The following is a 14,109-nucleotide window of genomic DNA, read 5'->3' on the forward strand; positions in this document are numbered from 1 at the left end:
GTCTCAAGACCTGTGTATAGTCAGATTTTTTACGCATACGCGAGAGTACGCGACCAGTCGAACAAACAGTCATGCAAAGCATACAGTATTTTCCAGGCTATAAGGCGCTCCGGAGTATAAGTCGCATCAATCAAAAATGCGTCATGAAGACGAAAAAACATAAGTCGCAGTGGACTATACGTCGCATTTATTTTAGAAAATTATTTCACAAAATCCAAGCATTAGAACAGACATTTAATGTGGAAAGGCAAGTTATTCAACTAAACAATAACACACAGAACAACAGGCTGAATAGGTGTCCATACATTAACGTAATACAAACATTTACACGATACACAATAGCATACTGAACATACCTGGAAGGCTGAATTGGCTAAATGAACAGAACAAGCCAATGAGCGTCTGGCGCGGTACGCGCAAATTGTGCTTTTTGTTCATTTTGTGTTTGACGCGAATTTGCGGCTGTCGTCCAAGTTGAAAATTGTGAAATTTGGCGGATTTTCGCTCCGTGTTAACCAATCAGGAGCCTGCTTGCTGCTGTGGCGGCAGCCCCGCCCGGAGTCACGCATTCAACATGAAGGAAAGCTTGATATTGTCCGTTAGCAGTCACCCGGAGCTATACGACACAAGTTCTTATTTCTTGGAGACAGGAATAAAAAGGACCTCGCTTGGAAGAGTGTCAGTGAGGACATTGGGCAACCTGATAAGTTGTAAATACACATATCACTTCTGAGTCACATGCCGTATATCGACCCGCATCGTTTATTTTCCCCCTATAGTAAGGTGACCAAATACAAACCGGTAACTCGCTTGATAAATTTACAATCAACATCAGCCATCTTGCAAACAGACAACCGCATAGCACTTGCCCCTCCCACAAGAAGCAGATTTCGCCTCTGACGCGCATCAAATGCTTGCTTTTTCCGTGTGTCTACTTCGCTCTAGACGCGCGAATGCATTCAAACTGTTTAAGCTGCAAACTAGGCACGGTGGACCCGGTTTTGACGCCTCAAACGCGATTGGTGTAAACGCAGCGTAAGTCGCAGGACCAGCCAAATTATGAAAAAAGTGTGACTTATAGTCCGTATAATAATTTTGACTCATGCACATAGGAACAAATTGCAATACCTCTCGTGGCCTATGTACTACATACTCCTGTTCACGCCTGCGTGACTTACACGTACAATGTGTGCGTAGTACGCAAGGATTAAAAATCCATACACGCACTGAAATTAAAATTAAGTCATGCAAGCGTTCACGTAAAAAATTGACTATACTTAGGCCTTCACACTTTCATCTTTTCCACCAAAGTGATAATGCTGGAGTCGGTACTTGGTCAGTTGATTTGTCGACTTGTCTTGTCTATCCAATGTTTTTTCACCGACTTTAGAGCCAAACATCAACATAATTGTCTATATTGCTACGTAATTTGGCCACCACTAAACATAGCATATTTTATTTACATTTTATATTGTGTATTTATTAGTTTATTGTTTATCATTTTTCAAATTACTGCATATCTCAGCATACTACTACTTTTTTAATATATATTTCTAAGCACCCTGATTTATCTTGGGTGAACATATCGCATAAACAATGTCGGTTTCCTTTGCAGACCACTGCTGCTGATTTTGTTGTAATCCGTCGATTTACCGTTAAAGGAAAACACCACCGTTTTTTCAATATTTTACTATATTTTTACCTCAACTTAGATGAATTAATACATATCTTTTTTCAATGCGTGCACTTTTAATCTTTGTACAGTGCTTCTTGAATGTGTCAACATTTAGCCTAGCCCCATTCATTCCTATGGCTCCAAAAAAGTTTTATTTTGTGCCACCATACTTACTTGAGTAACTACTCATGTAACTGTCTTTTAATAAGGATAACATGTTTTTGTGTGTTTGGTGCCTTCTAAATTCATCCCTGTTTGGAGCCATAGGAATGAATGGGGCTATTCTAAATGCTAAGTGCACACATTGAAAAAAGAGGTAAGAACATAGTCTTAAAGGAAAACACCACAGTTTTTCAATATTTTACTATCTAGCTTGTTGACCACAATGTCATGCCTACAGTGCACAGTCCCTGACATGAGTGGTTACTGGTTCAGCCATGAGCCTTTAGTTTGGTGGAAATGTGTGAAACTGAGCCAAACAGGGCACCATCTCCAGCATCACGTTGGTAGAAAAGTTACGACTCTGAATGAAAGTGATCACTATGTTAACCCACACTGTTGATTAATGAGCACTGATTGACTGTCTCTGTCTTATTTGTTGATGGTAATACTTGCCTGGTTGCCTGCTGCATGTTGAATGGTCAAACTAACCGTCCTGTGAATGTATGTGTGTCTATGTGTGTGCCCCTCACACAGTGGCTGATGAGATTAACCTCACACGCTTCACAGACAAGCAGACAGGTAAGCATGGTCACTCCTGCACTTACTCACACACTCACGTCTGTTCACCGCAGGATTATTGGATAAGATGTCGGCATTGATTTTTAGGCTTGTTTCATACTGTTTGCGTAAGTGACGCATATTTATTTCACCACCGCATTAATGGGTTGAAGCATTCACACTGCGCGCATAAACAGCACGTGCTGCGGAGCAGGATTGCATCTGCTTGTAAAATAGATTTCATGCAATAATAGATTTAATTGCTCACCCATTGTTCGGCAAATTATAAAATTTGATATGATGCAGGTTAACTATGCAGTGATGGATGCAAATTGCACTTTTTAGTTCAGTTAAGCAGATGAAATCCATATTATGCGATACATCAGTTTATAAGTACACTTTTTCACCAAGATATGAAAGTTCTCTCATAATTTACTCACCCTCATGCCATCCCAAATTGATATGACTTTCTAGCTACATTTCAACATAAGAATAATTTTATATAAAATTGGTGTTATTTTTTATATACTGCTCAACTTGGCGAAGCTCCAAAAGCATATGCATCCATCATTAAAGCAATCCAAATGACTTCAGTAGGTTAATATACATCTTCTGAAGCTATTCAATACAAACAACAATAAAATAAATAAAATGTATGATGTGATAAAATTTACAATAAAATAAATATCTTAACAAATCTGTTACATGCACAGTTATTTTAGTTTTACTTTAGTTTAATTTAATATTTTGAATAATGTATTTTTATATTTTTAGTTTTCATGTTAAGTTTTCAGTTGTTAATAATCTGAATAACTTCAGTGAGTTAATACTCATCTTCAGAAACGATACAATACGATAAACAATAAAATAAAAATAAGTTATAATAAAATATACAATCAAATAAATATTCCAACAAATCTGTTCCATGTCATTTTAGTTTTATTAATATTTTGAATTATTTATTTCTATATTTTTAATTTTCATGTTTATTTCAATTTCATTTTTAATAACTTTACCGTAATGCTTCTAATTTTTTATTAGCTTTTGTCTATTTATAAGCTGGTTATACGTTTTTAAAAAAAGTTGCATTTTTTATGATTTTCACAAAAGTTTAATGCCTTCCAGTTATTCTTTAAATATATAAACATACAATATATCAAATACAGACCTTCTTCACTCAAAAAAAAAAAGGTTCATTCTACCTTTATTTGTTCTCTTTTTATCCCCTCTCAAATATGAGTAGGTTTTTTCAAAAATATTTTTATTTTTTATAAGAAGCTGTGATAATTGCATTTTTATGAAGGACTTTTAATAGAGATCAGATTCAGAGCGATCATCAAAACATACACAGAGTTCTTACTGTTTGCCTAAGGGGTTGCTTCTGGGGTTGCCCATAAGTTGGGTAAGAGCCACCTGGTGGATAATAGTGGAAATACGGATTACCAGAAAAACTCATCATTGGCAGGGAAGCGTTTTCTCTTAATAGCGGGGAAAGAGTTAAGTGAAATGTATTTTTTTTATTTCAGTTTAGTTTTATTTTGTTTCAGTTAATAATTTTAGTGCCCCAAATTATACCTCTTTCAGTTTTTTGCTTAGACAATTTTTCAAATTTTTAACTAAAAAGGTTTTTTAACTAAAATTTATACCTTTATTTTTTTAATTCCAGTTAATGCTTTCAATTTGTTTAGTTTTAATTTGTTAAAGCCCTGTTTCCATGCACATTTAATACTTGACCTTGGTTTGCAATAATTTTTCTCAATAGTCGACTCCTGATAATTCAAACTGGAAGTCTCTTATAGTGTATAAGACAAACATGATTACATTATATTTGTGTAGAGGCAATTTAGGTTATGCCCCAAAAAATGCTGTCAAGCTAAATAATTTCATTTAATGTTTGCAGTCTTTATAGGTAAAAATATATTTTGTAGACATGGGATGCGTCCGAAATCTCTAAAACGCTGCCTTCAGAATCGGAGGCATCATTCGGAGACATCAAGAAGACACGTCGGTATCCAGTGTTTGGTTAACTTCCTGTCTCCGGAGATACCTTGATTGTCTTGTTCCACAATTCTATGCTTAGGTGTGTGCGGGGAATGTGATTGGCCGAGCCTGGTCGAGTTTGAAAAAATAAAATGGCGGCCAAGAAAACGACTGGAGCACAGATTAACTCTAAATAAATTCATATTTTCACTTTTTACACCTTTTGATTGCATTTCTAGTGAGAAATTAGTTTTGTAGCTTTCTAATATGAGATTAGTTATCACAAAGGTGCACTCTGTATATATTTTAAACAGAATTAAAGTATGCTGCCTATGAAGTCTGTCTGAATGCATTTCCCCAAGCTGCCTCAATGCCGCCAAAGTCATTGCCTCATGACCTCAAGTCAGCTGTCTTAGATTTTGGACACAGCCGTGTAATAGTGGTGTTCTCAGCACAGTGCATTGACAAAATTGACTGATTTTGTTATTTGTAGGGTTTACATATACTGTTTAGAAATGCGTGTGTGTAAACATGTTTTTGTATCCCGGTGGGGACAAAAGCCTGAATGCACACCAACTCATAAGGGACTCGTTACCATGGGGACGTAAATCGAGGTGCCCCAGGTAAACAAGTTTATAAATCGTACAGAATTATATATTTTTTATAAAACAATGCTGTGTGTCTTTGGTGAGGGAAAGGTGTAGATGTAGGGGTCAAGGGAATAAAATATACAGGTTGTCCTGTATTACAACTGTTACGTCAATGGAACGTCCCCATGGTGATAATAAAATAGACGTGTGTGTTTTTATATATATGTGCCTATTTTAAAATATTGCAGTATCATGAACATTTGACTGTCTAGTCTTAAAAATAGCTGGGAGGGTCTGACACGCTTCGGTGAGGCAGTGTTGATGAAGATAAATGCATGCAAGCTTCCCTGTGCTTTATTTCCAGTCGTTTATCTTCATCACTTTATACAGATATGGATCTTCTCCCACTGCCACGGCCAACTACATATGATAGCAGCTCGCGTACGCTATGTGATTTCTAGATGAAAGTTGCAAAGTTCGGTTTCAAAGTTTAACGAGTGGACTCTTCCTCAGGGTCATCCACATATGATGTTGGCCCATCTCTTGGCCTGAAGAAGTCCAGCTCGCTGGAAAGTTTACAGACTGCTGTCGCTGAGGTGACGCTCAACGGTGACCTCCCCTTTCATCGGCCACGCCCGCGCATCATTCGAGGGCGGGGCTGCAACGAGAGCTTCCGTGCTGCTATTGACAAATCGTACGACAGGCCAGCAGCCAATGAGGATGAAGAGGAGGGCATGGACACATGTATGCTGCTTCTGATTGGTTTAGAAACACACTAAGAATTGGAGCAAATGCTGTGCTAAATTGACGAATTTGTAATAATTGATTTGATTTCCGATTTTCTTTCCGTAGTGGAGGAGGACAATGAAGGAAGCTCTCGGTCAGGACGGGATTCAGCTTCCACGGTAGCTGACCTCACTCCACTCGCAGTCACCGAGCAACAGCTGATCAATGGCAATCAGCCTCAAAACGACAAGAAGAAAGAGAAAGGGGGGAAGGACAAAAAGAAGCCAGAGAAAGAAAAGAGTAAAACAAAGAAAGGAATGCTCAAGGGGCTCGGAGAGATGTTCAGGTAATTAAAAACACATCTGAACAGGGTAGCTTGTCAGATAAAAGAGTCTAAGAATAATGATGATAATAGAGCAGAGCACTTTTATAGACCTTATTCACTTCACAAAATGCAACCAGAGAATCTCTAATCAGATAAGCTTTCTTCCCAATCCTAATGAGCTGCCTGCCTACGCTCTTATAAATAGTCGGCAGCAAAACTGTGCTGCCTTACGGCCGTTTGGCCAAGATCTTACCAAGTAACATCATGAAAATTTTGTTTAAATATTTTACATTGCTTAAAAGATATTATCATACTTGGCGTGCCTTTCTGGTCCTGCTATAATCCTATTTTAGTTTGTTATTTTTAGGATGTGTGACCAAGTCAGTATTATGTTAGCGCTGTGATTAGTCTTATCTTTTATGGTCATGATAGGCGGGCGTTGTCGTGTTGATAGCTGTAATGCTGTTGTGGAGCCATTGCCTCTTATATGGCTTTAAAGGAGTAGTTCACCAAAATAAGAAAATTCTGTCAGGATTTACTCATCCTTATGCAATCCCTACATTTACATTAATGCATTTGGCGGACACTGTTATCCAGACTGACTCATGTGCATTACAAGGTATACATTGTGTTATCAGTATGCGAGTCCGCTGGATTTGATCCCATGACTTTTTGTGCTGCTAATGCAGGTGCACAACTGGACTATATGACTTCCTTTGCTACCAAGAATATATTTAATTTAAAATGCTGTCATGTTGTCAGCACAAAGTGTCCAGTGGACTGAGAATGGATATGTTGTGCAGAGCCCTTTGGACGACCTAAGTTCGAGTCCCGACTCTTGTTCCTCTTAATTTTAATCTCTCATCCCATTAAGTTTCCTGTCGAGTTTCCTGTTAATTCAGGCTGTACTGTAAAGTAAAGCTTTAAAGGCTAAAATATAAGTTGTCATGTTATTTTCTTAATGGAGGGCAACATAGTGAAGTTCCAAAAAGCACATCCATTCATCATTGAAGTAATACAAAAGATCATTTAACTTTAGAGACATTTATTAACACACTGGAGTCATTTTGGATTGCTTTAATGATTGATGGGTATATTTTTTGGAGCTTCGCCATTTTGTCTTCCATATAAGATTATAACATAATGACATTTTTAATATATATATATATATATATATATATATATATATATATATATATATATATATATATATATATATATATATATATATATATATATATATATATATATATATATATGAAGAGTTTGGTTCCAAAACGCAATAAATCCATTTTGACAAATTTCGGTAAAAACGTGTTTTCTATACCAAGAAAGTGACAAGATGAAAACCACTATTTTCTGTTACAAACTTTCACATAGCATCTTTAGGTTATAAAAACATAAAAAATTCAAATCCATAACTTGATTTTCAAAGATTTATTATAAAAACGGATTATTTTTTCCACAAAATGCAATAAATCCATGACAAGTTTTTATTAAAAATGCTATAAATCTATTAAATCAATGTATAAATGTGCATTCATCTTTGCCATGTTATATTCATTTAGTTGACTAGTTGTACACACCAATTAAAAATATAAACATTATTGTCATTAATCAAAACACTTACTTTGTGATATTAAGAAGTCATCGGTTATACTTGACGTCCTGGCTTAACGTTTTTCAAAGCGATCAGCTGTAAAATGTTTTGGTCCTGCTCGATTTTCATTGACTTTGAGTAAAATTATGGAAAGTTTTTCATAAGATCCCCTGGGGTCAATGTGTTATCATGACAGAAACTTGATGCTGTGAGCCCGGCCAAACAAGCACCGGTCTCCCGAGTTCCTCTGCGTAAATTATTAGATGTTGATGGCTTACGTTTCTTTCCCGTCACAGAAAACAACCACAGGTTTATCAATGCTATTAAAGTATTATTTTGTTTTTGTTTGTTTGGTGATCACGAAGTACAAAGTAGATGAGGAAAACTAGGATTCCGTGTACTCAGCGCGCCGCCATTCTTTGTTTATATTGCGTGAATGGTGCGCTGTAATCTGTGGAGGAGTGGATTTATGGCATTCTGTAGAAAAGGGGGAGTGGCGTTTATTGCATTTTGGGAAAAAAGGGAGAAAAGATGACAGAATAACACTGCGGAAATTGGATTTTGCATAAAATTGAGAATTTACTTTATAATACTGACCTGATATAATACTGATTCTGGCAGTAACTCATTTTTTTCAAAAATGGCTTTTATTGCGTTTTGGAACCAAACTCTTCATATATATATATATATATATATATATATATATATATATATATATTGGTTTTTATGACATTAGTAGTTTATCTGATAAAAGGTAGTCTATATATATATATGGGATGGCATGAGGATGAGATCATTTTCATATTCACTGTAAAAATTTCTTGTTGCAATTAAATTATAAGTTTAAACAACTTGAATTAGGGGTGTAACAATACGCAAAAATCACGGTTCGGTGCGTACCTTGGTTTTGAAGCCACGGTTCGGTTCATTTTCTGTACACTAACGGGAATAATGCATCAAATGCAGGTTGTTTATTACTATAAACTTTTTTAACAATTTGTTTACACTTTTTTAAACACGTTTTATTAAAATATAATGAATAAAATATATATAAAATAAAAAGAATAATAAATTAAATACTGCTGCAACGTTCTCCACTTAATAACATACTTTTTTACATTATTTTATAACAGTAGGTAACTTTTTTCTTAACCTTCTCTTAAACTTTTTCTACTAAAACCTTGCACAAACTAACAAATTCAATTCCTGAATACATTTATGAAGTATTAGCCTACATTTTTGCCACCAAAAAAAAATTTCTGTTTTGATTTATTTTGATTTTTTTTAAGTCACAGTATTAAATTGTTTATATACCATCTCTGTATAAAAATAATGTTACTGCTCTATGCGTAACTGCATAGCAAGCAACATGATGATATACTTATTATACACTCATATTAAGATGAGTGAGTTGCATACATCTTTTATTTTTTGCACGTTTCTCCTAATCTTTGCTTGTGTCGTCAATTTAAGCTGCCTGTAACTTAGGGTGTTTTTACATATAGTTCATTTTAAAAGAACCAAACCCAGTTCACTTAAAGTGAACCAGAAAAGGAACTAGCTGAAAGTGACCTCAGTCCTTTTGGTGTTCACAATATAGTGGACTCAAAAGAGGACCCAGTTCTTTTTTTGGTCCTCTTCAGAACTGAAGTGATCTCAGACCATTTCTAGTTCACATCACAACTTCATAAGTACTCAGATCCCAGCTTTCTGTGCAGCAGTTTATTTTAATACAATGTCCAAACGACACGCAAAGTGGACCGGGACCTCATTGATTTCACATATCAAAAAGAAATCGAACCACAAAAGAACCCAAAAGCGAACCGCACCCAGACCACCTCCTGACGTGGTCTGAGTTCGGTTCACTTCTGGGTCCCTTTAGGGGGGTCAGAGATCACTTGGTTTGTTCACATATACACCCTGAAATGATCTAAGAGCGTTTGGAGGGCTCAAACGAACTAGGTGTGAAAACACCCTAACGAACCCCTCCGCAGCTGAGTAACAGTAAGCCCGGGTTGCAGCTCTTCTCTGTCCCAACTAACTGATCGCATTGTGACAATGATATGATTGACGTGAGGTGCAGATGAAAAATCTGATCACGCATTCCTTATTGTCGGTGTCACATAAAGCGTGACTCATGATTGCGTAGCAACGCAAGACGCGCAACCTCTCACGCACTTTTGAAAGAACAAAACAGCGCGTTGACACGCGTTTAACATGTGCGTTTAGACGCGACACGCAAACGTTTACATCAATAATCAAACGAATATACAACCAAGTAAATAAAAATCTTTCTGCGGGCCGAATAATGTTATATGTTTGACAGAAGACTTGTGCTGAACGCGAAGACTTACGCCACTTAATACGTTCGTGTGGAAACACGAAAATTGACCTATGTTTCGCACACAAAAGATTGCATTCAGTGCACATGTGCACTGTGCTGAAAGCCCTGTACCGAAACGGTCCGGTACGAATACACACTCCGTTACACTCCTAACTTGAATTAAAACTTTATTTTCAATTTGGCTGTTTAGTTGCTATAAAATAAAGTTGTAATTATTATATATTTTTATTTTATAATTATTAATATAATAGTTTTTATAATATAATTTTCATATATTATTTGAATTTATACCAACTCCTTACACTGTAAAAAATTGGATCAACTTAAAAAATGACTTCAATTGGTAACACCCGAAAGTTACTTTAGGTAAAAAATTTCAATTGCAAAACTTTTTATTTTGGTGTTTCCAATTTAGTTTGTTTTATTTTTTTAAGTTGATCCAAATTTTTACAGTGCAGTACTCAAGAAAGTTGAAATGCCTTGTTTAAGTCAAGTTGTTAAAACTTTAAAAATTAAGTGTAACAAGGATTTCTTACTGTTTTGGGTTAACTTTTTGGTTTTAATAGTGAAATATGGAGTAACATAAAAAATTAATATTATGTTCTCTGTAATGTTTCTGTATTTTGGATGGAATACAGTAACCCGAAACACGCAAGGGGTTTCATTTCAGCACAAAAGTTTCTGTGAAGTATGAGAGCAATATGAGAAGTATTGAAATGAAAAACAGCAAGATAGCTCCTTGTGAATTTTTGAATCTGTCAGCAATAGAAAAATATTTTGAATACGTGGAATATTTTAGATGGCCTCTGGAGCAAGGCGATATTTTAATGGCTGTCAACTGCCTCGAAGAGCCAAAGATACCTGCTACATATTAATGAGCTCTTCTGAATATGAGGCCCACATACGCATAGAAACACCTTTTTAGGATTCATACGCACGCACACACTCAAACTGGATATTAATGAATTTATACGCTTGATAAAGCAAAGATTTGCTGAGACATTTCTTCTCAATTGCAAAACGGTGATTAGTTTGCTAAATGAATTTGAATAGATGGATTAAGAGCTTAAGGTCAGTTTCAGTGAGGGCATACAGTTTAAAGAGCAATTTAATTCGTGTTTAGTCTAAAATCAGAGCTTTGAATTTAACCAGGATGTGGGGAGGTCACACCCCATCAGCTTTAAAACAACCCTTGAACGCCATTTACACCTGGTGTTACGATTTGGTTTGGGTCATTTGATCACTTCAAACCGTGCAATTGTGTTTTGTCATCCAGTCACAATCGGAAATGTATGCAATTGTATTGCGTTGTTTTTTTTTTTTTATAAAAAATGCCCGAAAGCGCTAACAAAAACACTTTTCAAATGCCAATACATATATTAAACCGCTGTCCCTTGTGGTTAAATTACGCTCGTTTAATGTTATTCCAGTTAACGACTTACTTGTTATTATGATGTATGTCCTGTGATGTATCAACATGGCGGATGTAGTACGTCCGAATTCATTCATACTATCCATATTTATACTATATAGTACCTACTGTTTTAATGGTTGATGAGTAGGTATTTCATTCAGTACCTACTGTCACAGTATGCGATTTGGACGCAGCCTAGGTCTTGTTTAAGAAAATTGTATTGGATTGGTTCATGGGTTCAAGTTAGGGATGCACTGGGGAAAAAATCGGCCGATTTTGAGTGACTATAAGCAGCGATTTTTTTTTTCCAGAATTTGGCTGGTGCTGCCTCTTATAGTCAGGTGCGCCTTGCGAGTCAGTATAAATTCATTTTGACATTATGAGGCAAGAGACTTCATTACAGTCTACTGCCGCAAGAGTCCGTTATATGCTGCTTCTGTATTTATGTAATTCAATGGATTCAGTGATGTGGAATGACGAGTATCCGAACTTCACGCTAGTTTGCTTGTTTGGTTAATTTAGAATATTCAACCCTCCAGGTAAGTTCTGTATGCTATGGATTATCGTTTAAATAACTGATAATATTACTTTAACGTACAGACATCTATTCAGAACCTGCTGTTCTGTCTGCTATTGTTTAGTTAAATAATTTGCCTTTCCAGATTAAATGTCTGTTCTTCGCTTGGATTTTGTGAAATAATTTTTTTAATAAACGTGACGTATAGTCCACTGTGACTTATATATGTTATTTCGTCTTAATGACGCATTTTTGAATGATGCGGCTTATACTCCGATGCGGCTTATAGTCCGGAAAATACGGTATTTGAAACAATCGGCATATTGGCAATAGCATGAGAAATGCAGATACAATTGTTTATTAATTAACTGTGTGTTAAAGGCAAAAAGTTGCATGTCTGTTATAATCCAGCATTTAAAAATATATATATTTAATTTAAATAATAAGATACTTCCCAAAACAAAATAAAATCTGTACAAATTATAGTTTGTCAGGCGTGCAATGGAGAGATTAGTCATTGATTTAAGCCATGCGGTCAGTAATTTTTTTTCAAAATCTTGGAAAACGACTAAAAATCTGCAAAATTTTATCTTACTTTTTTGCGTCTTTTATGTTGGTCAGTTGAATGTTAAATAGATCCAATGCATGTTTAGTAAAAATTATTTGATGTAGAAACTAGCTAATCGGCCAACTGTATAGACTGTTTCATCGGACACGAGTGCGGTGACGTGATTACGTGTCTGGTCTGAACTTTACTTCCGTTTCAGTTTTTTTAATGGTCTGACTAGTTGCTAAACTGAACTCTTGCGCAAATAACTCATCCAAAATAACAAATGTTTTGGTTTCCTGGGTAATCTCTGTGTTGTTTATTTTGCTTGTTATATAAATAAACTACTTTAAAAGGACTCTGTTGTTATTTATTCTTAGCGGGGTTTACCGGAAGTTACGTGTTGACCACAAAAGCCACTCGTTTATGTTGTTACTGCTGAAACCGTCTATAGTATTGTATAGAAGTGTTCGATATCGGTATCGCCCCCCCCCCACAAAAAAAATCATATCTGTGCATCCCTAGTTCAAGTATTTGCCAATTCCGATGCAATTTTTTTCTGGTATCGGAATCGGAACAACCCTTAATCGATGTGCAGAAATGCAGATCATGTCTGATCCTAATAACGATTAAACTTAGTCTAACATGTTTGTGTGTGTTTCAGGTTCGGGAAGTACCGCAAAGACGGTGTGGATGGTGGAAAGTGGAAGGCTGAGGAAACTCATGCATCCGAGGAGGAGACACGCCAGATGAGACAAGAACAAGAGAGGTACACACACACACACACACACACACACACACACACACACGCTAATCTCTCTCATCATCAGTCTCTAATCAGAGGCATTTCCTAACACCCTACCTGCCCTCGTACAGAACCGTGCCCACTTCCTCAAACCCTTTTCCTCACTGATTGTTTGAGCCTTGATGTTTGTGTTTTTTGTCTGTCATTGTGTGCATTATTGTAATGTTATGATGTTTGCATATTTTGATGTATATAGCGTTTGTCCTGCTTTGGCTGTTCACCACGTGTGTTTGCCTGCAGGTGTGTGTTCATGTTGTTTTATTAAAAATGTCACGTGAACCCCCTCCATTTTCCCTTCTGTCCTGCGAGATCCTGCTGAGAAAGCCCAGCTCATTCACTCTCAATATCTTAATCTCTCTCTCTCTGGCACATTCACATCAAATCTTTTCTTGAATTATTGTAACAGTGTTTGAAAAGCACTATTAGGTCTTATTATAAAGACACCATAACATAAAAATAATGTTAAATTAATAATGTGGGCCCTTAATTCATTCTAGAATAAACAATATAGAGATTCTTTCATTCTGAAGTGTTTCAATCATCATGTGGTGTCCACTTTTCTGTTTATTTATTATGTTTATGTAGGATTCAGGCGAAAACGCGAGAGATCCGTCAGCGTCAGGCCCGAGAGAGGGACTACGCTGAGATCCAGGATTTCAGCAGCTCCACGCTGACATCACTACCCACCGAAGATCCCCCGTACGCCGGCATCGGCACGCTAGAACATGGCGGGTACTACCGGATTCACACGCCCCCAGACTCACCCTTTGCACTCAAACAGAGCACCCAAAACGGGCACTCCTCAGCGGCAGACAGGTATTAGGCGTTATTCAACCATGTTGTCTTGAATGAATAAGGTGTTTGTG

General features: G+C 36.4%; 1 protein-coding gene across 3 annotated transcripts in view; it reads left to right on the forward strand.

Annotated features, from left to right (window-relative positions):
- Window positions 1–14,109, forward strand: part of pard3ab (par-3 family cell polarity regulator alpha, b) — a 146,321-nt gene that overhangs the window by 84,097 nt on the left and 48,115 nt on the right. For 2 of the 3 annotated variants that reach the window (XM_055203292.2, XM_055203291.2), the window contains 5 exons: window positions 2,372–2,416; window positions 5,479–5,709; window positions 5,818–6,037; window positions 13,103–13,207; window positions 13,829–14,059. In XM_055203292.2, the coding sequence (XP_055059267.2) occupies window positions 2,372–2,416; window positions 5,479–5,709; window positions 5,818–6,037; window positions 13,103–13,207; window positions 13,829–14,059 (832 nt within the window). The remainder of the gene's footprint in view (window positions 1–2,371; window positions 2,417–5,478; window positions 5,710–5,817; window positions 6,038–13,102; window positions 13,208–13,828; window positions 14,060–14,109) is intronic. The other variant, XM_055203293.2, reaches the window with a different exon arrangement.

Source organism: Misgurnus anguillicaudatus, chromosome 2, assembly GCF_027580225.2.
Source record: "Misgurnus anguillicaudatus chromosome 2, ASM2758022v2, whole genome shotgun sequence".
Lineage (NCBI taxonomy): Eukaryota > Metazoa > Chordata > Actinopteri > Cypriniformes > Cobitidae > Misgurnus > Misgurnus anguillicaudatus.